A 27,282-nucleotide genomic window follows, 5' to 3' on the forward strand; every position below is an offset into this window, starting at 1 on the left:
CTCATTTAAACTCCTAAACAATGAGAGTCATAAGTAAAACAGTCGAAGAAACTAATAAAACAACGTTGAAAAAATTTCTACTTAGTAAAAAATTTTGAAAATTATTCGATCATTTACATATATGACTGAAATATTAAGAAACTCATACAAATCATAAAATGATATCTAGGAAGAACTCCATATTCAAGATAAAATCAAATAACTCATTATTGAAAAAATAAAAAACAACTTCAAATACGATAATTTTTGCTGTTAAAAGGTGACGAACACGGACTCGAGAAAGCATTACTAAGTCCAACACAGTCGGAAGATATAGACAATAAATGACCCACAAAAAATTAAAAATATTATTCAAATTACAAATATTTAAAATAAAAAATTCGACCAAACTAAGATACCGTAACAAACAAAAATAAAATATCTTTTCAATCTCTAGGGAGGAGAGACAAGAAAATTGCTCTTGTGATGCCTATCTTTAAGTCAAATAAAATTGACCATTCATTTATGATATAAAATACAAGATAAATGATAGGAACATATTAAAATTGTTATTATTATTATTATTAGTTTGAGTTTGGTATCATTCATTCATTCATTTTATTAATATAAAAAGAAATATAATGCTTTGAATTATTTTGGTTGCTCACGTAAGACGTCCACCTTGACCTATAATATAATAAGAGGAATAAAAGGAAAATAATAAATAAAAAAAAAGAAAGTGGTGAGAAGTGAAGTCGAAAAGCAAACTTCTACAGTACGCGCGTACACACATTAGTAACAGTGTACTGCTGCTGCTCTGCTATACTACTACTGCACTATATTGAAGCCTACACGCACGCACTCACACATACACACGCACCGACGAAGACGACGATGTCCAATTTCTTCACCTTTTCTCTTTCCCTCTTTCTCTGCTACAACACGACGACCGACTCCCCGCTGGCCAGATTCCTTCCCTGTCGTCCTTCTTTATTTCTCTGTCCTCTCCTCTTCTCTTCTCTTCTTTCCCTTATCTCTCTCCCTCCCTTCCATTCCTAACCCTAAATTTCATGTCTTTCTTCTTAATTCCTTTCTAATTCCCTTACTTACTTCCAACTCTACCATACCCAGTTTTTTCTTTTTATTTTTTCTGGGTCCAATCTCTCATTAGGGTTTACAGATGGGCTGTGCCAGCTCCAAGCTAGACGACCTACCGGCTGTGGCCCTCTGCCGTGATAGATGCGCCTTTCTTGAACAAGCTATCCGATTAAGATACTCACTTGCGGATTCCCATGTTGCTTATATGATCTCTCTCAAAGGGGTTGGTGGGTCTCTAAGACGCTTCTTTGATCAGGATCTTGATGTGGGTGCGCCGCCTTCACCGGTTCTGAATCTGCCGCCTCAGAGAAAGGGACAACCAGAGGCTTCAGGGTCTCCTCCATCTGAGGAAAATCATCATAATCATCATCATGGTCATTCTCACTCCAATTCCGGCTCGCATATTCAGCTTGACTCTGATTCGGATTCGGATGAATCGGGGTCTGAATCTCTGCATCAAGATGATCATCACCATCTTCATCACTCTGGTAAGAATTCTCCTTATCATCCGTACGGACAGATGAATTATACCGATCAGGAGGGGTCTTTGAGCTCGTATCCACCTGGATATATGAATACGAATTTCAATATCAGTTACACTAAGAATAAAGCGCCGTCGTCGGTTGTATATGCACAGAAACCTATGGTTCCAGAGACTGTTTATATGGGCGAATCGTCATCTTCTTCATCATATTATCCTTATCAATATGCTAATCAAAATCAAAATCAAAATCAGAGCTCCTATCCGTATTACAGTAATTCAGGTTACGGCAACTTCTTCGGTGGTGCACCGTACGGCTATTCTTCTACTCCGGCTATGGTTGGGCCAGCTGCCTCTGTGCAATCCGAAGCATCGACCTCAAGTTCGGCTCCTGCTCCTCCACCTCCTCCTCCCCCACAGCCTCAGACTTCTGCTTGGGATTTCCTAAATCCATTCGATAGTGAAGACAGGTATTATCAACCTTATACCTCTAGCCGTGACTCCGGTGATGTGAGAGACGTCGAGGGAATTCCAGATTTGGAAGATGAGGAAGATTTTCAGCATGAGGTTGTTAAAGAGGTACAAGAAGATAAAAAATTTGTTGATGTTGGCGGTGGACATAGTTACTCGAAGGGTGTGGTAAATGATGCAGATGAAAATGGGAGAGCTTCAGAGTCATTGTATCGTGCCAGGCCAAGTAATTCGGCCGAGAATAATCCTCAAGAGTATGAGGTGCACGTGGTTGATAAGAAAGTAGATAAGGAGGAGATTTCAGGCGATCGAGGGAATACTCCAGCTTTCAATGTCCGGTTGAGCAGTGATTCTGAGATTGTAAGAGAAATTGAGACTCAGTTTCTGCGAGCTTCTGAATCAGGTCAAGATCTCACGGTATTGCTTGAAGTTGGGAAAATGCCATATAAGAAAGGTGCTGGATATCATGGTATGAGCTTCTCTGCATTGGTCATTGGCATAGTTTCTGCAATATTATGTACTAGTGGAATTTGTAGAATTATTTATCTAACTCCTAATTGCGCGGGTGCTTATTTCTTAATGTAGTATCTTCCAAGTTGTTGCATGTAACGACACCTTCGGCATTAGCTTTGCAACCTTCTACTTCCAAAGCTGCCGAGGCATCGTCGATTGAGAATGAAGGCCCTGAAATTGAAGAGGTTGTGGGAATGGGATCTGGGAATCTATCTTCAACATTGCATAAGCTATTTCTTTGGGAGAAGAAATTATACAATGAAGTCAAGGTTGGTGGTTCGTTTCTGCAGTTCCTACATTTATCGATATCATTCTGACATGTGATGTGCACTTGTCATGTATTTAGTAACTTGTGATAGAAAATATGCATTGATATTGACATGTATATGCAGGTGGGGAGAAATAGTTTTGTTTGCATACTTGTAGAGGGTATTGGTTAGTCTACCATGTGTTCTAGTGATTTGAAAATCATCATAATTCTGTTAAGAGTTAATAAAAAATTGGCAGTTCGGTTGGTACATGTCAAGTATTTGATTTGAGAACCACCCTGGAATCATTAATGATGAATGGTTCTCCTTATCCCATTTGGGCAATATCTGACCAAGATTCAACTAATACTAGAGCGGATGTTCTAATATTGTTGTAGAATTTACATGGTAATGTCCTAACTTCAATTTAATTTGAATGATTAGATTGATGAAGTGATTCGTGATGGGATAAAGGGTTATTTGAATTAAATCCAAATGGCCTTATAGATTATTCAAACATGCTTTATAAGAATTGTTATAGCATAGATAGATAATGGTGCAATTGTTGTAAGTATGATGAAATTTTATTGATCTGTATAATGTTTTAATACAAATAAAGTTTGAGTTCTTCCTGTATTACAGAATGATATTGATTCATACTTGATTATAACAAGGGAAAAGATGGGGAGTAGAAGAGAAAGTGATCAGACAAAGAGAAGCATTTAAATGAGAAGCAGAAACAGAGAGTTTTCATTCATTAACCATATTACTAAAACAAGTAGTTCTGTTTTACAGTCCGGATTCATGCTGGTCTTAAGCTGATATGCATTCGAGAGAGCAATTCATTACTTATAATATTCCCATGCTCATAGGCAGCTATTCTTTCATTCTTAATTACTTCGATTGACAGGGCATAAGTTTTGTATTTGGACCTAAAAAAGTAATAACCAAATTGCTATTTGGCGGACTATATAGAAGATTACTCATCAAATTTGTTTTTGTTTTTTCCTTATTTTTGTGCAGGTTGAAGAGAAAATGAGATTACTACATGACCAGAAATCAGAGAAGTTGGCACGCATGGATAAAAGAGGTGCCGAGGCCCACAAAATAGAAGCAACAAGGATGTACATAAAAAATCTCTCTACAAAAATAAGGATTGCTATTCAGATTGTTGACAAGATATCTGTGAAGATAAATAAGTTAAGAGACGATGAGCTATGGCCACAGTTAAATGAACTCATTCAAGGGTAAGGTTTCCATTTTCATGCCCCCTTATATATGCTATTTCCTGTGAATAAATTGAGTATATTATTGTTGTTTATTATTATCAGGTTGGCAAAATTTTGGAAATCCTTGGTTGAATGCCATCGTAGTCAATGTCAGGCGATAGGACAAGCTAGGAAACTTGACATGATTGCTTCGAGGAAGCAGCAGCATCCAACGGATGCTGGTCTCCAGGTGACCTTACAGCTTGAATACGAGCTTCTTAACTGGATATCAAAATTTTCTTTCTGGATTGGGTCCCAAAAGGGTTTTGTAAAGGCACTGAATAACTGGCTAATGAAATGCCTTCTATACGTACCTGAAGAAACTGCTGACGGAATAGTTCCATTCTCTCCTGGGAGAATAGGGGCGCCTCCAATATTTGTAATGTGTTTCCAGTGGGCTCAGGCAATGGAGAGAATATCGGAGAAGGAAGTGGTGGATTCAATGAGGGAGTGCGCGAGAAGTGTTCTTCATCTGTGGGAGAGAGATGTGCTGGAAATGCGGAACAGGATGGTAGCTAACAAGGATCTGGAGAGAAGGTTTAGGAGTGTAGAGAAAGATGACAGGAAGGTGCAGAAAGAGATTCAAGCTTTGGACAAGAGGCTAGTTTTGATGTCTGCTGCTGGAAATGGAAATGGAAATGGTTTGTCTTTGTTAGGAGGTGGAAATGCGGTTTATCAGGGAGATACAAATAAGAGTAGTAGTAGTAGCTTGCAGACGAGTCTGAAGAGGGCTTTTGAGACGATGGAGCGGTTCACAACTGAGTCGTTGGGTGCTTATGAGGAGCTTTTGTTGCGAATTGACGAGGATAGACAAGATCGACTTAGTAAGGAAAATGAAAGAGATTAAAAATCCAATGATTGATGAGATTTCATCCTACAACAACTGAGATCCTTTGTTGTTGCTGCTGCTGCTGCTGTTGCATGAATTTTGCAATAAGAGATGGATGCAGCAGAAATGGGGTCTGATCATAATTTTGTTGATTTTGAAATATGGATTTGATCGGTTCTTTTGAAGGTAAAGAAGACTCTATCTGATATATGTCAATAATAATAATAATATTATTATTATAGGCTTATGTTGTTAGGGGCTAGAGTTTAGGGTAGAGACAGATTAGGAATGATGATGTCTCAAGTATATTATGCAAGTCATGGATGATGTGCCTTTAGATGTTGTTACATTATTATTATTATTATTATTATTGTAAAATAGGTTAGTAGAAATCTTTTGCTCATTAGATTTTTAAATTTCATTTGTTGTACAGGATTATTTATTGGCAAATAATGAAATATTATTTCTTCTAGTCTGTCTGTTCCCCCATATCAACTTTTTACTGCAATGAAGGTTTAATGATTAGAAAAAAAGAAGAAAAACCTTTGGATTCCTATAATTTGTGGAAAAATAATTATTTAAATAACCTATTATGCTTACATGATCACTTTTTCAAATCAATCATTTATCTGTTAAATTTTATTATTTTTTTATTAAATAAGACGGAAGCATTTGTTTCTCACAAATTGATATCATAAAATGGCTATTCATTAAACTCAGTTCTAAATATCATTAAAGATTGTGATCTATCTCATGTAACTAGTTCCTTTTAAGTTTGACAGCAGCTATCATCCATCCCAAAACATCTTTCAACATAAACCCAACTTCCATTAAATAAGGAATATGTCAAATCATATATAGCCTATACACATCCCATTAGAGGATAATTCATTAAGTTTGGTCTTCAGATCCTGACAAAAACCAAAAGAGTCGGAACCAATCCTTACTTTGTCCAACCAAAATCATTAATATTCTTTTATAGCCTCCTAATCTACAAAAAGCTACTCAACAGCTTAGAAAGAAAAAAAACAATTGTTCATACTTTGATTTGATGACAGCCTTCCAAGCCAACCATTCTATTTTACTCATCTTCACATCCTTCCATTTCGTATAAGGTGGTGAGTTAGTTTGGAAGACCCAATATATAAAGAAAATAAAGAATTGTTGATAAAGATTGTCCACAAGGCATTGTTAGTCTTCATATTTTCAACAACTCCAACCCATTGAGAGGCTAAGATATCTTCTCGGTAGATTTCCATTTCCCCACTTTAAAGCCAAAATTCTGAGCCAATCTATGCTAGTTATAAGGCTTTTCGAAAAGATACATCTCAGACTTCTCTCAAGACTTTCAATCCTAATGGTGCTTCAAAAAGGATCAGGTTCCTTCTAATCGTAGTAAATAGGGACAAATGATCCCGTTTCTCTACCCCTCTAGAACTCCTCTTGAAGAAACCATACACAGCCATAACAAAGAATAGAAAATCCCTGATTAAGTGAGCATATCAATCTTGCAAAACATGGCATCATGTATCACTCATTTTCTTTACATTCGTTAGCAATGAGAACTGCATCCAAAAACTGACACTCTTTCACAAAGGCCTTGCCAATAATCTTATACCCTGGATTGTTACAAATCATTAGCCAAGGAGACTTGAACATGACAAGTGTTGAATTCCAAGTCTTTTTCTGAAAGTGATCAAAGACATTCATAACTTCATCTTTGATGAGGGCAGGTTCTTTGTCTGGGGAACAATCTAATACAACATTTCAAACCAAATACCAAAGGCTCTACCAGAATGATGCTTGATAAAAAAGATATGAACTTTCTTCCTTCAATTTGCTAAGTCAATTGGAGGATAGGCCTTCCCATCCAAAAGAAGAAGTTCCTGATAATTCGTAATAAGAAGATAAGAACAGAGCAACACTTACCGTCGGTTTGCCTCAGTTGAAAACAGAGATTTGTCAAGAGCGTGTGGCCGATTTTCACAAGGGATGCAAATAGCTATCTATCCACTGCAAGAGAGAAAAACACCAGATCTATGTTACTTGAATAAAAGAAGGAAATATCTAACAGTTTTGCATTATAACAGTTAATGTAGACCAGACAGACAGCGAGAGGGAAGCATAATATATTCCTCGTGGGGGAGACAATTCTGATAGAGAGAAATAATTAAATACCTTGATTTATTGATGATGCTCGTGCAACTACATTATTAGTATTTGCACATAACCACGATGAAGAAACCCTAGACATATTTTATAATTCAATGTAACCAAACAAATTTTATAATGACATAACCACATGTTTGTTCTTGGTGAGTGAGCAGATGATGTCTAAACATATAATAAAACGATTCCAATTGTATTCAAGTTGCTGCACATGATTATGAAAATAAAATATTGTGGTAGTTTTGAATAAATGACCTATATTATATTAGGTTTGCAGAGCCAGTCATATGCTGATAAATGAGCATAAATGACAATCTTAAATAGAAATGTGAGTTGTCATCCATCCCATGGGGAGACAACAAAAGAGAATAGTAGTTGCATACCTTGTTTCATGCTAATTATTAGCACATGATCACGACAAACCCATTGTTAAGCTTAAGTTCATCTGACTTCTCAATAACCTGACTGGTGGGAGGGAAACACTGAGCCAACATTGAAAACAAAGCCAGCAAAGGCTGTCTCATTCAGATCAAGATCACGTTATCACCAGAATATGGAAAAGAGACTATAAATATGAAGCATATGCCAGAAGAAGAGATACCAAACTCACAAGCATCTTTTCAAGACAAACTTAGAAGTTGAACTAATCAATATCAGTTCATTAAAATGGCACCATCTTCTCCTTTCAGAATGAGAACTCGGCAGCATGCTCGCTCAATCAGCTTTCCATCAAGAACCTACCCACTCCTTCCTCAATTGGATGAACAGCTTAACAGACTTAAGGAAACTGGGGCAGCCTCTACTTCATTGTCTTCTCTAGGAGATAGGCTGAGCGGCCTTCAAGATCTGCATTTATCTGTTGATGACTTATTACAGATGCCTCACATTCAACATTCATTGACAACTGTCCAAGAATCCAATAAGAAACTAGCAGATGATGTGCTGGATAAATATATCAAGGTCTTGGATGCCTGCACAGCCACCAAGGGAATTTTCTCCCAGGCCAAGTTCGATGTGCAAGAGCTTCTTTCATCTCTCCGAAGAAGGAAAGATGCAACTGATGCCTCTGGAAAGTATTTGGCCTCCAGAAAGAAGGACAAAAGGGCAATTCAAATGGCTTTAAAGGATCTCAAGAATGTCAAGATCTCAGAAGGAAACAATCAACTAGAAATCATTGATTTATTCAACAGTGTCCAATCTGCCACAATTTCAGTTCTTGAATCATCCTTGACTTATGTTATGGGGACAAAGGCACGATCAAGTTTAATCTCGAAGCTAATCCACAAGGAGGGCACAAACAAAAATGAATTTGACCAAATAAATGAAGCTTTGGGAGTGATGGATATTGAGAGCATCCAGAGACAGATGGAAGAGATGGAATTCAAAATTCAAGATATTGAAGAAGGACTAGACTGCTTGTTCAAACACTTGATCAAGACTAGAGTTTTGCTACTCAACATGCTTAGCTACTAGGAGAGGATATCTCATCCCTCCATTCAATTTTGACACATTATAATTTGTTCATAGGTGTACAAATCAATAGCCTATACAATACAATACAATAATTTTACCAAACATACATCTTGTCTTTTGATTGACATCATTTAACCTCTTATATAAGTTAGATTCAGGGAAACAAAGAACTTTTTTTTAAAGGAGTCAATTTTCAATATTCCATAGTCCACGCAAGCTCAACGAATCTTTGGAGAAAACCCCTATAAAAACGTTTAAAACAAGTCATGATTTGCCATGAGTTAACACATGAACATAGAACCAAATATATTAACTCAAAAGAAATCCAAAATCTTAATTTTTGAGGGCTAAGTTATCGTAAGAACTTAAATCAAGTTGGGTTTTTTACAATATTGGTTTTCCCATACCTAACTGAAAACATATTAACCCTGTCCACATATATGATGTTGTGTAGAAAATCATTTATTTATTTTCATAAGATTCATGGAAAACTTAAAGAGTTTTGAATTTGAGGGAAAAATAAAGAATTTTACATGAAATTCAGGAGAAAAAGATTTGGTTCCTACAAAAGAGAAAGAGTGGTCATTTTGAATCCTATTAATTGAAATTGGCAATGAATGTTAACAAAAACAACAGAACTTGTTCTTATGCATGAAATGGGGACATGCTGAAAATTTTAAAAACCACGAGGGCTTCTTCTTAAATATCTCACAAACAATAATAATGAAATTGATCCTCATCCAATTATATAACAAGTAGTTGTCAGACCCATTTGTGCACTTGCATCCTAACTAATTAATTAATGATATTTTCATTTCATCAATTAGATATGTATATGCACGCATGTATTCACAATTATCCAAATAAAAATGTGAGTTGTCATCTATCCCATGAGGGAGACAACAGAAGAGAATAGTAGGTATTTGTGAATTATTACTTTATTAGTACATGACCATTGATATATATATTTACTTTCATCTGACTTCATAATACTCGTGCATGTCAATGATCAGCTGGCTGAGTCATCTTATGACTGGTGGGAGGGAAACACCGAGCCAACATTGCCAACAAAACCAGCAAATGCTATCTCATTCAGATCAAGATCAAGATCGCGTTGTCACCAGAATATGAAAAAGAGACTATAAATATAGAGCATATGCTAGAAGAAGAGATACCAAACTCACAAGCATCTCTTCAAGACAAACTTAGGGGTTGAACTCACCAATATCAGTGCAAATGGCACCATCTTCTCCAATCAGAATGAAGACTCAGCGACATGCTCGTTCTACCAGCTATCCATCAAGCACCCATCAGCTCCTTCCTCATTTCGATGAACACTTTAACAGACTCAAGGAAACAGAGTCCACATCTAATTCATTATCTTCTCTTGGAGATAGATTGAGTGGCCTTCTAGATCTGAATGTTTATGCATATGACATGATTCATATGCAATCAATGACATTGGTCCAAGAATCCAATAAGAAACTAGCAGATGAGGTTTTGGATACATATATCAAGATCTTGGATGCATGCACAGCAACCAAGGACATTTTCTCACAGGCCAAGTACGATGTGCAAGAGCTTCTATCATCTCTCCGAAGAAGGAAAGATGCAACTGATGCATCTGGGAAGTATTTGTCTTCCAGAAGGAAGAACCAAAAGGCAATTCAAAAGGCTTTAAAGGGTCTCAAGAATGTCAAGATCTCCGAAAGAGCTGATCAATTGGAAGCCATTGGTTTATTCAACAGTGTCCAATCTGCCACAATTTCTGTACTCGAATCATTCTTGACTTATGTTATGGGGACTAAGGCACGCTCAAGCTTGATCTCGAAGCTAATCCACACCGAATGCAAGGGAACAAACAAAAATGAATTTGACCAAATAAATGAAACTTTGGGAGTGCTGGATATTGAGAGCATCCAGTTACAGTTGGAAGAGATGGAATTCAAAATTCAAGATATTGAAGAAGGACTAGACTGCTTGTTCAAACACTTGATCAAGACTAGAGTTTTGCTCCTCAACATGCTTAGCTACTAGGAGAGGATATTACATCCCTCTATTCAGTTTTGACACATTGATGTAGTTAGAATCTGTTCATAGGTGTACATACCAAAATCCTATACAGTACAGTACAAATTATAAATGAATACAACATTTCTACCAAAATACATTACATGTCTTTTCATGATATCATTTCTCCTTCTATAAGCCATGGAGGTAAAATTGCATAATTTATCCCAATCTTTTGTTGGATCTATTCTCTACATAATATAAGATATAGCATCAAATTCTCATCCCTATCTTGTGGCAATGGATGCAAAGCCATCATAGTTAAATCTCAAAGCCATACAACACAAAGGTGAGATGAATAAGAACAAGTTTTTACAGTTTCTATGATTTGAAGACATGAAGTACACAAAAAATAATGAGCTTGGTCTTGATTGGTGTGCCAACCAAGAATCACACTTGATAATACCAAAAAAAAGGAGCAGTTGGCATTAACAACTTCTAATTTTATTGAAACAACTCAAATACACAACTTGAATGATTTGGATGATTTCGTGTCCAATAAAATAAGATTACTAGAGTCTACTCTCTCCATCTATTTTTTCATCGTTCAAAGAATACAGATGAAGCAGATTCCAACTGTCTTAACATAGGAGACAAACTAATAATATTTTGTTGTTGTTTTGGGTTGGAAATAATGACTAAATTAAATTAGAGATAAGTCTTCCTTGGACAATGTATATGTTTCTACCTTGTGAGGTGTATAAGTTTTTCATTGGGTTGTGTATTGCTCCTTTATATCCTTGTATAAATAGTCCTACTTGTAAATCCAACAGACATATCAATACCTTTCACTTTCTCAACATGGTATTAAAGTAGTTAATCACGGCCTAATTTTTTCTTTTATGCAAACACTGCTTGTTGTTCATTTTTCTTTTAATCTTAGAGATTCTCTGTTTTTCTAAAGCCGACGATGTCTACTCTCGGGAGAAACTTTTCTCTTTTAAACGAAAAGAACTACATATCTTGGGAAACTTTTCCAATCTAATGTTCTTAAGAGATTTTGGTTTGATGCCTTTCTCACCGTCGTTCAACTAATTAGAAACAGACTTCCTACATCTGTATTGAATGGAAAAGCTCCACTCAATGTTTTAAATAACAAATAAATCTCTTATGAATATTTGCGTGTCTTCAGTTGCACATGTTTTGTCCAAATTCATCGCACTGATAAACTTAGTGTATCTTCTATCAAAGCCATATTTCTTGGATATTCCACAACTCAAAAAGGGTACAAGTGTTATGATTCTAACACTAACAAAATTTTACTTTTTAGAAATGTTACATTTAAAGAGCATGAGCCATTTTTCAAAAAAAAATGATGAGTATGATTTTTTTAACAATTTTATTCATACTCTCAACATTTTTGAAGATGTATCTGCAGGAAATGAATTCTCAGGGAGCAATAATTTGAAATCCGGTACCATCTCAGGGGGAGAATTCTCAAGAAGAAAACACGAGTCATATGGATCGGAAAATCCACCAGAACAAGAAATTCAACCTATTTCAGAAGTAGATCATGAAACAAATGAGTTAGAAAATTTATTAGAACATGAAGGTGTAAAAAGATCATTGCGTCCTAGCCGATCACTTGTAAAACTCGATGACTATGTTACTTATAATTTATCCTACCCCATTCAACAATTTTTATCTTATGAACAAATATCTCCATCACATTATAACTTCTAACTGATATAAATAACATCGAGCCTAGAATTTTTCAAGAAGTTGTTTCTAACCCTCTATGGAAACAAGCTATGTGTGAGGAGCTAGAATCAGTTGAAAAAAATTCATACTTGGGACATTGTTGTAACCCCTATAGAAAAAAAATTTGTTGGTTGCAAATGGGTATATAAAATAAAATATGATTGTAATGAAAAAATAGATAAATACAAGGCTCGTCTTGTAGCAAAATGATACGCTCAAAAATATAGTATAGATTACGAGTTAACACTTGCTTCTGTAGCTAAAATGAACATGGTTTGAATTCTCTTATTAATTTCTACTAATAAAATTTAGAACCTTTTTCAAATGGACGAAAAAAATACTTTTCTACAGGGTGATTTAGAGGAGGAAGTGTATATGGCTCTTTCTCCAGGTTACAAAGAGAACTTGAGTTCTAATTGTATTTGTAAACTTAATAAAGCTATATATGGACTAAAACAATCTCCCCGAGCTTGGTATTTTAAATTAAATAATGCTCTTCTTCAATTTGGTTTCATAAAAAGTAGACAAATTTCTCATTATTTATTAAAAACTCATCTCTTTTTATTCTTATATATGCAGATGATATTATAATTACTTGTAATAATGATGAAGAAATAAAAAAAATTAAAATGTACTTACAAAGAACTTTTGATATCAAATACTTATGTATTCTTAAGTATTTTCTTTGGTGGAAATAACCCATTCACAAAAAGGGTTGTTCTTGTCTCAAAGAAAATATACCATAGATTTATTAAATGAAACAGAGAAGTTTGGATTAAAACCAAATTATACTCCCATGTACACCACTACTAAACTTAACTCTGAAGATTGTGAGTTGTTACAAGATATTAACAAATATCAAAGATTAGTTGGTAAACTTATATATTTAACTTATACTTGACCAAATATCATTTTTTCTGTTAGCGCAGTAAGCCAGTACATGCATGCTCCACGAACAAGCCACCTCAAAGCAGTCGAAAGAATATTTTAGTATCTTAAGGCTACTCCGAGACAAGGAATTATCTGACTTAAAAAAATCATTGCTCAAACATTATTAGATACTCAGATGCAGTCTGGGCAGGAAGTAATGATCGAAAATCAACCACCGGATTTTGTACATTTGTTGGCGGGAATCTAGTCACTTGGCGTAGCAAGAAGAAAAATGTGGTTGCAAGATCCAGCGCTGAAGCGTAATACCAGCTATGGCTACTATAGCTAGCGAACTTATCTGGATTAAGCATCTACTCCAATATAATAGAATATCTCACAATGAACCTATTAAAATGTATTGCGACAACCAAGAAACACGTCATATTGCATCTATTCCCATTTTTCATGAACGAATCAAACATATTGAAGTTGATTGTCACTTTATATGAGAGAAAGTACAATCTGGCCAAATCGAAACACCTTACGTGATGAACAAGAACCAATTGGCCAACATCTTCATAAAGTCTTTGGATAGAACCTCATTCAACCGCAATCTTGGAAAGTTAGAAGTTCTTAATCTATTCACTCCTAAGGAGGGGAGTGATGGAAACAATGACTAAATTAAATTAGAGATAAGTCCTTCTTGGCAGTGTATAGGTTTCTACCTTAGGAAATGTATAAATTTCTCCTTGCATTGTGTATTACTCCTTTATATCCTTGTATAAATAGTCCCACTTGTAAAATCAAGACATATCATTACATTTTGTTTTCTCAACATTTTGGAATATGAAATTGGCAGTGGAGATTAATACTAATCTTAATACTAAGGGTTTACTTTCTAACCTATATATTATAATATATTTGTTTTTGAAAAGAATGTCAGAATTTTATTTAAATTGAGAGTGAAACGAAAAAACATTCCTAAATAGTTTGCAGAAAAAAGAGAGGGTAAAAAAGAAAGAAACTCAAAAATATAATAAAGTTAAGTTACGTTGAGTTTGAGATAGACTCACATCCCCTTATTCTTGATTGATGCAAAAAGGGCCCAAATGGAGGAGGTAATAGGACAATGAAAGAGAATATGATCGGCTGTTTTCGTCTTTGAAGACAGAGACGAACCATTTCTTCTTCGACCAATGTTTCAAACCATTTTTCTCAAACTACTTCATTTTCCAGTTACTCACTTTCTCTCTCTAAAATATTAATTAATCATTTAATTAATTTCCCTCTCTCTTAATACATTAATTAACCCCTCTTTCTCTTAATTATTAATTAATCTTATTTTTTCTCCCTATAAACTATTAATTAACTTATTAATTAATAATTCTCTCAATTAATTAATTAAATATATTATATAAATATTAAAATAAAATAACACATATATTTTAATTTTATTTAAATTTATAAATATAATATATATATACACTCTCTTTTCTTTACATTATAAATTATTTAAATTTATAAATCTTTATTATACATTCACACTCTCTTTATTTGAATTTAATCTCAATTAATTCATTTATACTATTATTGATCAACTTATATTTCAAGATGTTAAAATATTATTTATTTATTTTTAAATTTATTATTATTGTTATGAACTTATTGAATAAAAAATTAATTTAAATCATTTTAACTGGTTTTATCATCAAATAAGACTATATATTTATAATATATTTTTACCATATTGAATAATTCAGTATGTTCAAATAAAGTGTTTAAAATTTAGTTGACTTATTTATTTTAAAAAATATACTATGCTTATATATCATATTTTAATTTTTTATACGTTGATAAATTTAAAATAATGATACACAAATTAAATATAAATAATATGGTATTATTCTTTTTACTTTAAATATAATAATAAATTAACTTAACATTTAGTTTTCACATTTATTAGCGTTTGAATTCTACATTTTAAATTAGACCGTTGTTTTATAGGATCCTGTAGTTAATTTTGTTTTTTTAATTAAGAAAACCAGCATAAAACCCAACCGTCCTTCTCGCCCCCTCGCTTCAACTCAAAGTGCTCCCGATGGAAATTAAATCTTTGATTTTTTTTTTTGTCTTTTAAGCGACTCTTACCACTAGACTACTTTAATGAGTTATTTAATTTTGGTTGATAAACTTTCTAATACAATATTTTTTAAAAATCAAACTAGACCATATAAAGAGAATAATGTAAAGAAAAGAGATTGAATATATAATAAAGATTTATAAATTAAATAAAATTTATAATGTAAAAAAAAGAGTATTTATTATATTTATAAATTTAAGTAAAATTAAAATATATGTGTTATTTTATTTTAATATTTAGATAATATATTTAATTAGTTAATTGAGATAGATGAGTTAATTAATAGTTTAGAGAAAGAGAGTATGTTAATTAATAGTTAAAAGTGAGAGAGAGTTAATTAATGGTTAAGAGTGAGAAGTAATTAATTAATGGGTTAAGAGAGAGAAAGTTAATTAATAATTTAGAAAGAAGGTAGATAGTTTGAAAAAAAGAATAAAAATGTGGGTAGTTTGGAAAAATTTATTTGAAACAGGGTAGAACAAGAAATGAAAGAAATGGTTCTACAGAGATAGCATCTGTTAGCAAGGAAAAATAATTTTGTGTATATAGAAACTTGTAGTAAAAAATGTTTCAGATCTCTTGTCCCTTGGATCTTCTTGACCATGAGCATAATAAATGTTGAATTTCAACTTTTTAAAAAAAAAGTTTTGACGTAAAAGTGATTGAAAGAATCAAATACATTATAAAAACTTGTAGTAAAAAATGCTTCAGATCTCTTGTCCTTGGATTTTCTTGATCAACACAATAAATGTTGAATTTTAGCTTTTTTACGAAAGAGTTTTGACGTAAAATTGATGGAAAGAGTCAAGATAACTAGTCTTGATAAATTTCTAAGAAACCTTGATGAATTTTAGAGTGAAATCGCCTGGAGCGGGAGCCTTGTCCTCATCGTAATCTGTTACGATCCACGAATAAGAAAGCGCACCCTCCTCGGTCCTATGGAACAATTGGGCCAGCTTTATGTTCTGTTTAATAATTTATCTTTTATCTTCTCTTATATTTCTTTAAAACCGAATTCTGTTATTTTGTAAGTTGTTATAACAAATTTGTAACCGACTCTTGGGTACTTCAGCCTCTTTAAATGCTGATGCCCACCTCACTTTTTAGGGCTATGAATTGAATATTTTGGAACTTGGTGCTCTAAGTTATCTCTCGGCCCTCATCCCTTTTTCTTGGACCGCTAGGTGTATTCTAGTGGTATTCTCTTCTCACCCCGGTTTCTTCTCTCTTAACCTCGAATTCTTTCCTCACTCTATGTCCGTTGCGTTTGAGAATCGAATTCCGTCCCTGGTCCCTACAATCAAGAACTTGTTTCTTGAACTAAAGAACTCGAAAGGCTCGGTCATAGTTTAAAACTTAACATATTGGTATCAAAGCTGGGCGATTCTCAACATGGTAGAAACTCGCCAGCAATCAGAAATGGATGCGCTCAAGGCCCTTATTGAAAACCTGTCCCAAAAAACAGCTGCGATGCAAGCTGCCATAGACCGAAGATTTGATGCGGCTGAAGAAAGAATGACAGCCTTTGAGAGCGGGGTATCTGGAAATGTGCAAGAACCCCGCCACAGACCCTATGAAGATAATTCTTGCCACGGTCATTCCCCATTTAGGCCCCAGCACCATGGCCAGAACCGCGACCAACACTATGCTCCTCCTACTCGGCTAACCAAGGTCGATTTTCCTCGGTTTGATGGGTCGGATGTCGAGGGCTGACTAATATCCGCCGAACAATTTTTCAGGGTGGATAAAATTAGGGATGCCACGAAACTAGAAATTGCACCCATTCACTTTTCTGGCGAAGCAAGAATGTGGTATGGATCTTATCTACAGAATCGAGACCATATGGAGGCCCTATCTTGGGACGTGTTCAAGAGAGATCTTATGACGCAATTCAGACCCTCTATACACGACACTCCAATGAGACAGTTGATGAATCTGAAACAGGTTGGGTCGGTTCAAGATTATAATCTGCAATATATGTCGATCTCTCAAAAACTCTACAACATGCCAAGGGAATACGTCATAGATTGCTACTTGTCCGGTCTAAGGGAGGAAATTGCAAACTGTATCAGGTTGCAATTCCCGGATTCTCTAAACGAAGCCATGGCCATGGCTAAAGTCCAAGAAGCAACGTATCGGTCCTTAATGAGCAATGAGAATTTGTACAGCGCCGAGCCACCACTACTGCCCAATCCGAGCAACGTCAAACCAAGTTGGCAAAGCACGAACAGAATCCCATACATCAAGCCGAGCTCATCATATGGGTCCTCTTCGAGTGCAAATCAGGGCCATATTAAGCAATTAGACCCGGTCTCAATGGATGAAAAGAGAAGGAAGGGCCTATGCTACACTTGCGATAAAAAATGGCAACCAAACCACAGGTGTAAATCAAAGTTATTCATGGTCTTGGCCAATGATCAAGAAGTCGCCCCAAGTCTCCAAGAACCTGCTCCGGAGGTAGACCTTGATGATTCTTTTTTGCAGCCTGACGCAGTGGAAGAACTAGCCATATCCTTACATGCATTGACGAGTTCTAAAACCTTTCAAACGCTCCAGATTCTTGGTAAAGTTGGGAACCTACCGGTCGTGATCCTAATTGATACAGGAAACACTCATAACTTCATTAATAGCAGGATAATGAAGAACATTAGCCATGACATACTTCCCACCCAAGTGCTCTCGGTTCGAGTGGCGGACGACTCTAACATCTATGCTCTAATTTCTGCCAAGATCTGAAATGGTCTATGGAAGGTAAGTTTTATCAAGCAAATATGAAGGTATTGACAATGACAGGGTATGATATTGTGCTAGGAATCGAATGACTGATTACTCTATGCCCTTCAAAATAGGACTTTGAAAAATTAACACTCTCTTTTAAAAGGGAAGGGATAACCACGGTCTTGCAAGGCATACCCCATACACAAATCAATTTAATGAAGGGTGATCACCTAGAGAAGTTATTAAAGAAAGACAATGTCGCTGTCATGATCCAAATAAGAAGTGAAAACTAAGCACAATTTTTCTCGCTCTCTACAAGGCCACCAGATGATATTCCTGAAGACCTAAAGCAAATGCTAGATGACTTCAGCCCAATATTCCAGTAACTTGAGGACTTACCACCCGCCAGGGAACAAGATCACCGCATCCCATTAAAGGAAGGCACGGAAGCTGTATGCATGCGTCCCTACCGATATCCCGCCCTGCAGAAGACATAAATTGAACATTTGGTCAACGATATGCTTGACAGGGGAGTCATAAGAAGAAGCCACAACTCTTTTGCCGCCCCTGTGGTGTTGGTCCGAAAGAAAGACTTATCATGGAGAATGTGTATTGATTATAGGCGGCTCAACTCAGCAACCATTAAGGATAAGTTTCCTATTCCGGTCATTGAAGAGTTAATGGAAGAATTGCATGGGTCCAAGTTCTTTTCCAAGCTTGATTTGCGCTCAGGATTCCACCAGATAAGGATGCACCCAGGTGACTGCCACAAAACAGCATTCCGTACTCACGAAGGCCTGTATGAGTTTTTGGTGATGCCCTTCGGCCTAACCAATGCACCGTCCTCCTTCCAAAGCTTAATGAACGCGACCCTGAAACCATTTTTAAGGAAGTTTGTGCTAGTATTTTTTGATGATATCCTAGTATACAGCCCGAGCTGGAAGGAACATATCCAGCACCTACATAAGGTACTTTCAATATTGCAACATAACGAGTTATTCCTTAACAGGGGGAAATATAATTTTGGGTGCAAGCAAATTTCCTATCTTGGCCATATCCTTGACGAGAATGGTGTAGCTACGGATCCAGCAAAGTTAGAAGCAATGAGCACATGGCCAGTTCCAGAATCTCCTAAGCAATTGAAAGGGTTCCTTGGTCTGACCGGATACTATAGAAGATTTATAAAAGGCTACGACTCTATAGCACGACCACTCACGGCCCTATTGAATAAGGGTCAGTTTGAATGGAATAAAGAAGCTAAAGATGCATTTCTATTGTTGAAGCAGCGTATGCTTTCCCCTTCGGTCCTGGCGCTTCCAAATTTCAATATTCCCTTTGTAGTAGAGACCGATGCAAGCGGAGTTGGTATAGGGGCAATTCTAATGCAAGAAGGTCGACCAATTTCATTCATAAGCAAGGCGATTGAACCAGAAAAGTTACCATCATCCACATATGAAAAAGAGCTGATGGCTTTAACCTTTGTGGTGGAGAAGTGGCAATCTTACCTTAGGTACAAGTAATTTATTGTAAAGACCGATCATGAAGCTCTTAAATACTTGCTGGAACAAAGAGTTCAAACCCCGGCTCAAGAGAAATGGCTCTATAAATTGGTGGGATATGACTTTGTTGTTCAATATAAAAGGGGAAAAGAAAACTTGGTGGCAGATGCTTTGTCTAGACGGGTAGCAGGTGTCCAATGTGCAGGAATTTTGGTCTATCACACTGCTGTCCAAAAACAAATTCAGAAAAGTTATGAAGAAGATTCCAACTTAACCAAAGTCATTTGTGAAATTCTTGCTAATGTTGATTCTCACCCAGAATGCTCATACGACCACGGGTTATTGAGGAAAAGGGACCGGCTGGTGGTGGGAAAGAATAACGACCTCAGAAATACCTTAATTGCAGCCATGCACTTGGGAGCAGAAGGGGGGCATTCGGAGACTCTGGTCACCCAGAAGAAAATGCAACTTGTTTACTATTGGCCAGGAATGCTTAAAGATATTAGGGAATTTGTCCGGACCTGTGAAGTTTGCCAAAAAAATAAACTTGATAACTCAACATATAGGGGTCTGCTTCAGCCCTTAGCAATTCCCAATCGATTCTGGGAATTGGTCTCCATGGATTTCATTGAAAGCTTGCCTAAGTCAAAAGGTAAAAGTGTTATATTTGTGGTAGTTGACAGACTATCGAAGATGACCCACTTTATGAGTCCGCAACACCCCTTTTCTGCCCGGACAGTAGCTGAATTATTTGTGGACAACGTTTCCAAGCTCCACGGAATGCCAACAACCATCATCAGTGATCGGGGCAAAGTGTTCTTAAGCACCTTTTGGCAGGAATTTTTAAGTATACAAGGAGTAAAACAAGCTTTATCTTCATCCTATCACCCTCAGACGGATGGCCAAACCGAGATAGTCACTTATCTACGCTGCATGGCTGGCCAAATACCGAAAGATTGGGTACACTGGTTGCTTTTGGCTGAATGGTGGTATAACACTAATTTTCATACAGCAATACAAACAACTCCTTTCGAAGCCATATATAGATACCTTCCCCCAGTCCACACACCGTATGTAGCAGGTGACTCGAGAGTGGAAGAGGTGGATGTATCGCTAACGGCCAGGGAAGCCTCACTCCAACTCATAAAATTCCATTTGAAAAGAGTCCAGAATCGTATGAAGCAGCAGCAGGACAAGAAGAGAAAAGATGTCACGTTGCAAGTGGGTAGCTGAGCATTGGTGAAGTTACAGCCATATAGACAACGTTCGGTCCAGAAGTTATTCCACAAGCTCTCACCAAAGTATTTTGGGTCATTTGAAGTGTTGGAAAGGATTGGGAAAGTTGCTTACAAGCTGGAACTCGGGGCCGACAACAGAATACACAATGTCTTCCATGTCTCGCAATTAAAATCATTCAAAGGTACCCCTGCTGCTGTTGAAAATATTCCCCAACTTAGCACACAACCAAACAGGACCGGAAAAATTGTGGGTGAACAAGACATAATGGTGTAAGGAAAAATGAAAAACAGCTGCTAATCAATTGGGATGGGGCCCAAACAAAAGACCAAACTTGGTAAGATGCAGAAGTTATAAGTATTCAATGCCCAGAGATGTTAGCAGCAAGGAGGCAAACGAGACAACACTCTCTTCGTCGGGGTCGACGAACTTCTGATGGGGAGATGATGTTACGATCCACGAATAAGAAAGCGCACCCTCCTCGGTCCTATGGAACAATTGGGCCACCTTTATGTTCTGTTTAATAATTCATCTTTTATCTTCTCTTATATTTTTTTAAAACCGAATTCTGTTATTTTGTAAGTTGTTATAACAAATTTGTAACCGACTCTTGGGTACTTCAGCCTCTTTAAATGCTGATTCCCACCCCACTTTTTGGGGCTATGAATTGAATATTTTGGAACTTGGTGCTCTAAGTTATCTCTCGGCCCTCATCCCCTTTTCTTGGACCGCTAGGTGTATTCTAGTGGTATTCTCTTCTCACCCCAGTTTCTTCTCTCTTAACCTTGACTTCTTTCCTCACTCTATGTCCCTGGTCCCTACAATCAAGAACTTGTTTCTTGAACTAAAGAACTCGAAAGGCTCGGTCATAGTTTAAAGCTTAACTAGGCTTGATAAATTTCTAAGAAACCTTGATGAAATTTAGAGTGAAATCGCCTGGAGCGGGAGCCTTGTCCTCATCGTAATCATTGAACGTCTTTCGTATTTCCTTCAACGTGAAAGTTTGCTCAATGAAGGAGCTTTGATCAGGGCCGGGCCCAAGGGTTGGGAGGCCCAATATAAATTCAAATGTTGTGGCTCCCTAAAATTAAAATAAATATAATAGTTGTACATTTTATAAAAACATATTAAATATACAAATTAAATATATAACTAGATTATTGATTTAAAAAAAGAAAAAAAATACATAGTTGGTATTGATATGCTTTTGATGATTTTGAAGCATTCTTTTATAATTTTGTGATATATTGTGTATGATGTTTCTATAATAAAAAAATATAATAGATATTTTAAAATAAGAAAAGATTATGAAGATAAACATAAGAATAAGAAAAATAAAAAAATAAATTTAAAAGTATAAAAATGTATGGATAAACAACTTTAAAATATTAGAGAAGGAAAGACGGATACAATATAAATAATATAATTAGGATTAGTGATATAAAAAAGTTATAATAGAGATAGATAGAAAATAAGCATAATATTAAGGATAAAAAATGCTATAAAAAATAATAATATCGGTTGTTTACATTTACAGATTATTAGAGAGAAAAAAATTAATATATTATTATATATGATATATAGAGAAATAAGTAATATATTAAAAAAAATTAATATATTATTATATTAGATATAATATGAAGGGAGAAAATAATTAATATATTATTATATTATATATGATATAGAGAAAAATAAGTAATATATTATTATATAATGTGGAAAGAGAAAAAAAATACATTTTTGTATATAATAAAGAAAGAAAGTTAAAGTATTATAAAGAAATAAATATATAAAATAAATATTTTATAATATATAATTAATAATATTATATATTAAAAATTAAAAATTTTGGAGCCCCTAAAAAGTGGGTGGTCTATGCAATTGCATTGGTTGCATTGTCCTTGGGTCGGGCCTAGCTTTGATCACTTGTAATGCTCGTGAAAGAGACCACGTCAAGTGTGGGTTTGAAAAGACGAGTTTCCTTAAGAAGTTCGTCGTAAAATGTTGTGATAGAATTCTTGATAGTACCTGAATTTTCCACGTCGCCCATTGAGACTGAGAATTGAAATGCGATTGCATCTTTTTGAGTGTTTGCGTAATTATGAAACTACTTGTTGTAACGGAACGCGTAGATAACGTAACCAATAAAGAACAATACAAATTTTAACGTGGTTCACAAAGATAAAACTTGGCTACGTCCATTAAAAAGAGAGAATCTTATTTGGAGATAAGAACAGAGATTACAAAAGTACTGACTAGGGTTATGACACAAGTTTATATAACACTCGCCCCCTAAAACCCTAACAGATACCGAAGTGGGACTGGAAACGATGCCCTCAAGGCAAAGACTTCAGCTTTCTAAAGTGCCCGACTACACTTTTAAATAAGCTTCAACTAGGTTAACACAATATTTTGGCATATAATCTCCAAAATATTATCACAATATTTTTCTAGTTATATTACCTTAACAAAAGATCACATTTCCTTTTGTGTTAATCTTATTTCCTTAAATCAAGATTACACACTAAAAAGATATATTTTTTGTATTCAATATTCTTTTTCATTGCATTATCAATTCAAGACATCTCAACACTACTATTATAGTCGCCTTCCTTAATCCAAAGTCATCTAGATTTTTGACTTGGGTTGCTTTCTTCCCATTTGTAGAAAAATTTAGGCTTTTCCATAAGAGTGATTATTCATCACCTATTTTTCTAATAAATCTTGAAGCACCTCGGCCTTATCAATATCATCAATTTCCTTGCTAGTCACTTCTTCAATGTTAGATTTGAGAGAAACAAAATTAGTAACGTCTCAATTCTTTTAAAAATGTTTTAAGATCCTTTTGTTTGAAGGCCAAAATTAATGAGGAAATTAAATTATGTGTTGTTCACCAGTTATTGACTGCTGAGGTAAAATTGAAATTATCTAGTAGAGCGTTCTTGAATCGGAAAGGAGCTTCGACTTAGGAACAAGTCCACAAGATAGGTATGTGATCCAAAAGACTCTGCTCTTTGACTGTTTGAGAGGAATAACCTTTTCCAGTCCGAGTTAAAAAGAAATATGTCTATTCTAGACATTTGACCGTTTTCTGTCTCTGTGCCATGCAAATTTCCCCCTTCCAACGCCGGAATAATAAGGTGAAAACAACTACATCGTTTAATCCCAAGCCAGCCTTTCTCTTTTACTCATCTTCACATACTCCCATTTAGTAAGGTGAGTAAGTTTGTAAGACCATATAGGTAGAAGATAAATAAAGAATTGTTGATAAAGATCATCCTCTCACCTTGGGACAAAAATTTCAGTTTCCACAAGGTATTGCTAGTCTTAATCTTTTCAAGAATTCCAAATCATGGATATCTTCTTGGTAGATTCCCCACTTTAAAGCCCAAATTAGTAGCCAATATATGCTAGTTATAAGGTTTTTTGATGAGAAATATCTTAGACTACTCTCGAAAACATTCCTTAATTGTTGGCCTGAAAAAGATCACGTTCCTCCTAATTGTACTTCCAGCTTTGGAATAAACAAGCTCAACACCACCTCCATATCCATAGTAAATAGGGACAAATGATCCCGTTACTCAGAGCTCTTGAATAAACCATGCACAGCTATAACGAAGAATAGAAAATCCCTGAGCTGAGCATGAGGCTTATATAATATCAATCTTACAAATGGCACCATGTATCGTTCATTTTCATTACAACGTCCACACAATCGTTAGCAATGAGAACTACATCAACAATCTGATGCACTTTCACAAAGGTGAACTGATAATCCGATAAGACTACACTTACCAATAATCTTATACCCTGAATTGTTTCAAATCATTAGCCAAGGAGACTTGAACATGACAGAAGTTGAATTCCAAGTTTTATTCTGAAAGTGATCAAAGACATTCATAACTTCATCTTTGATGAGGGCAGGTTCTTTGTCTGGGGAGCAATCTAATACAACATTTCAAATTCCAAATACCAAAGGCTCTAACAGAATGATGCTTGATAAAAAAGATATGAACTTTCTTCCTTCAATTTGCTAAGTCAATTGGAGGATAGGCCTTCCCATCCAAAAGAAGAAGTTCCTGATAATTTGTAATAAGAAGATAAGAACAGAGCAACACTTACCGTCGGTTTGCCTCAGTTGAAAACAGAGATTTGTCAAGAGCGTGTGGCCGATTTTCACAAGGGATGCAAATAGCTATCTATCCACTGCAAGAGAGAAAAACACCAGATCTATGTTACTTGAATAAAAGAAGGAAATATCTAACAGTTTTGCATTATAACAATTAATGTAGACCAGACAGACAGCGAGAGGGAAGCATAATATATTCCTCGTGGGGGAGACAATTCTGATCGAGAGAAATAATTAAATACCTTGATTTATTGATGATGCTCGTGCAACTACATTATTAGTATTTGCACATAACCACGATGAAGAGACCCTAGACATATTTTATAATTCAATGTAACCAAACAAATTTTATAATACGACATAACCACATGTTTGTTCTTGGTGAGTGTGCAGATGATGTCTAAGCATATAATAAAACGATTCCAATTGTATTCAAGTTGCTGCACATGATTATGAAAATAAAATATTGTGGTAGATTTGAATAAATGACCTATATTATAATAGGTTTGCAGAGCCAGTCATATGCAGATAAATGAGCATAAATGACAATCTTAAATAGAAATGTGAGTTGTCATCTATCCCATGGGGGAGACAACAGAAGAGAATAGTAGTTGCATACCTTGTTTCATGTGAATTATATTAGAACATGATCAAGACAAACCCATTGTTAAGTTTAAGTTCATCTGACTTCTAAATAACCTGACTGGTGGGAGGGAAACACTGAGCCAACATTGAAAACAAAAACAGCAAATGCTATCTCATTCAGATCAAGATCAAGATCACGTTATCACCAGAATATGGAAGAGAGACTATAAATATGGAGCATATGCCAGAAGAAGAGATACCAAACTCACAAGCATCTTTTCAAGACAAACTTAGAAGTTGTTCATTAAAATGGCACCATCTTCTCCTTTCAGAATGAGAACTCGGCAGCATGCTCGGTCAATCAGCTTTCCATCAAGAACCTACCCACTCCTTCCACAATTGGATGAACAACTTAACAGACTTAAGGAAAATGGGGCAACTTCATTGTCTTCTCTAGGAGATAGGCTGAGCGGCCTTCAAGATCTGCATTTATCTGTTGATGACTTATTACAGATGCCTCACATTCAACATTCATTGACAACTGTCCAAGAATCCAATAAGAAACTAGCAGATGATGTGCTGGATAAATATATCAAGGTCTTGGATGCCTGCACAGCCAGCAAGGGAATTTTCTCCCAGGCCAAGTTTGATGTGCAAGGACTTCTTTCATCTCTCAGAAGAAGGAAAGATGCAACTGATGCCTCTGGAAAGTATTTGGCCTCCAGAAAGAAGGACAAAAGGGCAATTCAAATGGCTTTAAAGGATCTCAAGAATGTCAAGATCTCGGAAGGAAACGATCAATTAGAAGCTATTGATTTATTCAACGGTGTCCAATCTGCCACAATTTCAGTTCTTGAATCATCATTGACTTACATTATGGGGACAAAGGCACGATCAAGTTTAATCTCGAAGCTAATCCACAAGGAGGGAACAAGCAAAAATGAATTTGACCAAATAAATGAAGCTTTGGGAGTGATGGATATTGAGAGCACACAGAGACATTTGGAAGAGATGGAACTCAAAATTCAAGATATTGAAGAAGGACTAGACTGCTTGTTCAAACACTTGATCAAGACTAGAGTTTTGCTCCTCAACATGCTTAGCTACTAGGAGAGGATATCACATCCCTCTATTCAATTTTGACACATTATAATTTGTTCATAGGTGTACAAATCAATAGCCTATACAATACAATAATTTTACCAAACATACATCTTGTCTTTTGATTGACATCATTTAATCTCTTTTTAAAGGAGTCAATTTTCAATATTCCATAGTCCACAGTCCACGCAAGCTCAACGAATCTTTGGAGAAAACCCCTATAAAAACGTTTAAACAAGTCATGATTTGCCATGAGTTAACACATGAACATAGAACCAAATATACTAACTCAAAAGAAATCCAAAATCTTAATTTTTGAGGGCTAAGTTATCGTAAGAACTTAAATCAAGTTGGGTTTTTTACAATATTGGTTTTCCCATTCCTAACTGAAAACATATTAACCCTGTCCACATATATGATGTTGTGTAGAAAATCATTTATTTATTTTCATAAGATTGATGGAAAACTTAAAGAAGTTTGAATTTGAGGGGAAAATATAGAATTTTACATGAAATTCAGGAGAAAAAGATTTGGATTCTAACAAAGAGAAAAAGGAGGAAGAATGTCAATTTTATCACTGAACTATAATGGGATATTCACGTAGTCTCCCTTCGGTTCCTTCTCAGATAAAGGAACCGAAGGGAGACTTACGAGTTAGCGAGAGAATTGAGGGTAATGTGAGATGAGATTTTGATTTCAGAACC

General features: G+C 35.5%; 4 protein-coding genes across 4 annotated transcripts; all 4 read left to right on the top strand.

Moving 5' to 3' along the window:
* Window positions 1-839: 839 nt before the first annotated feature.
* Window positions 840-5,359, top strand: LOC124924062 (protein ALTERED PHOSPHATE STARVATION RESPONSE 1-like). Its single transcript, XM_047464109.1, has 4 exons — window positions 840-2,498; window positions 2,615-2,811; window positions 3,814-4,037; window positions 4,122-5,359. Exons 1-4 carry the CDS (start codon window positions 1,160-1,162, stop codon window positions 4,903-4,905), a joined length of 2,544 nt encoding a protein of 847 aa, XP_047320065.1. The 5' UTR covers window positions 840-1,159; the 3' UTR covers window positions 4,906-5,359.
* A 2,363-nt stretch (window positions 5,360-7,722) lies between these two features.
* LOC124924780 lies at window positions 7,723-8,529 on the top strand. Its single transcript, XM_047464772.1, has one exon. It carries the CDS (start codon window positions 7,723-7,725, stop codon window positions 8,527-8,529), a length of 807 nt encoding a protein of 268 aa, XP_047320728.1.
* Window positions 8,530-9,765: 1,236 nt separating this feature from the next.
* Window positions 9,766-10,566, top strand: LOC124924781. Its single transcript, XM_047464773.1, has one exon. The coding sequence runs from the start codon at window positions 9,766-9,768 to the stop codon at window positions 10,564-10,566; it is 801 nt and encodes a 266-aa protein (XP_047320729.1).
* A 15,220-nt stretch (window positions 10,567-25,786) lies between these two features.
* Window positions 25,787-26,587, top strand: LOC124924782. Its single transcript, XM_047464774.1, has one exon. The coding sequence runs from the start codon at window positions 25,787-25,789 to the stop codon at window positions 26,585-26,587; it is 801 nt and encodes a 266-aa protein (XP_047320730.1).
* The last annotated feature ends 695 nt before the right edge of the window (window positions 26,588-27,282 follow it).

The sequence above is a fragment of the Impatiens glandulifera genome, chromosome 2 (genome assembly GCF_907164915.1).
Source record: "Impatiens glandulifera chromosome 2, dImpGla2.1, whole genome shotgun sequence".
NCBI lineage: Eukaryota > Viridiplantae > Streptophyta > Magnoliopsida > Ericales > Balsaminaceae > Impatiens > Impatiens glandulifera.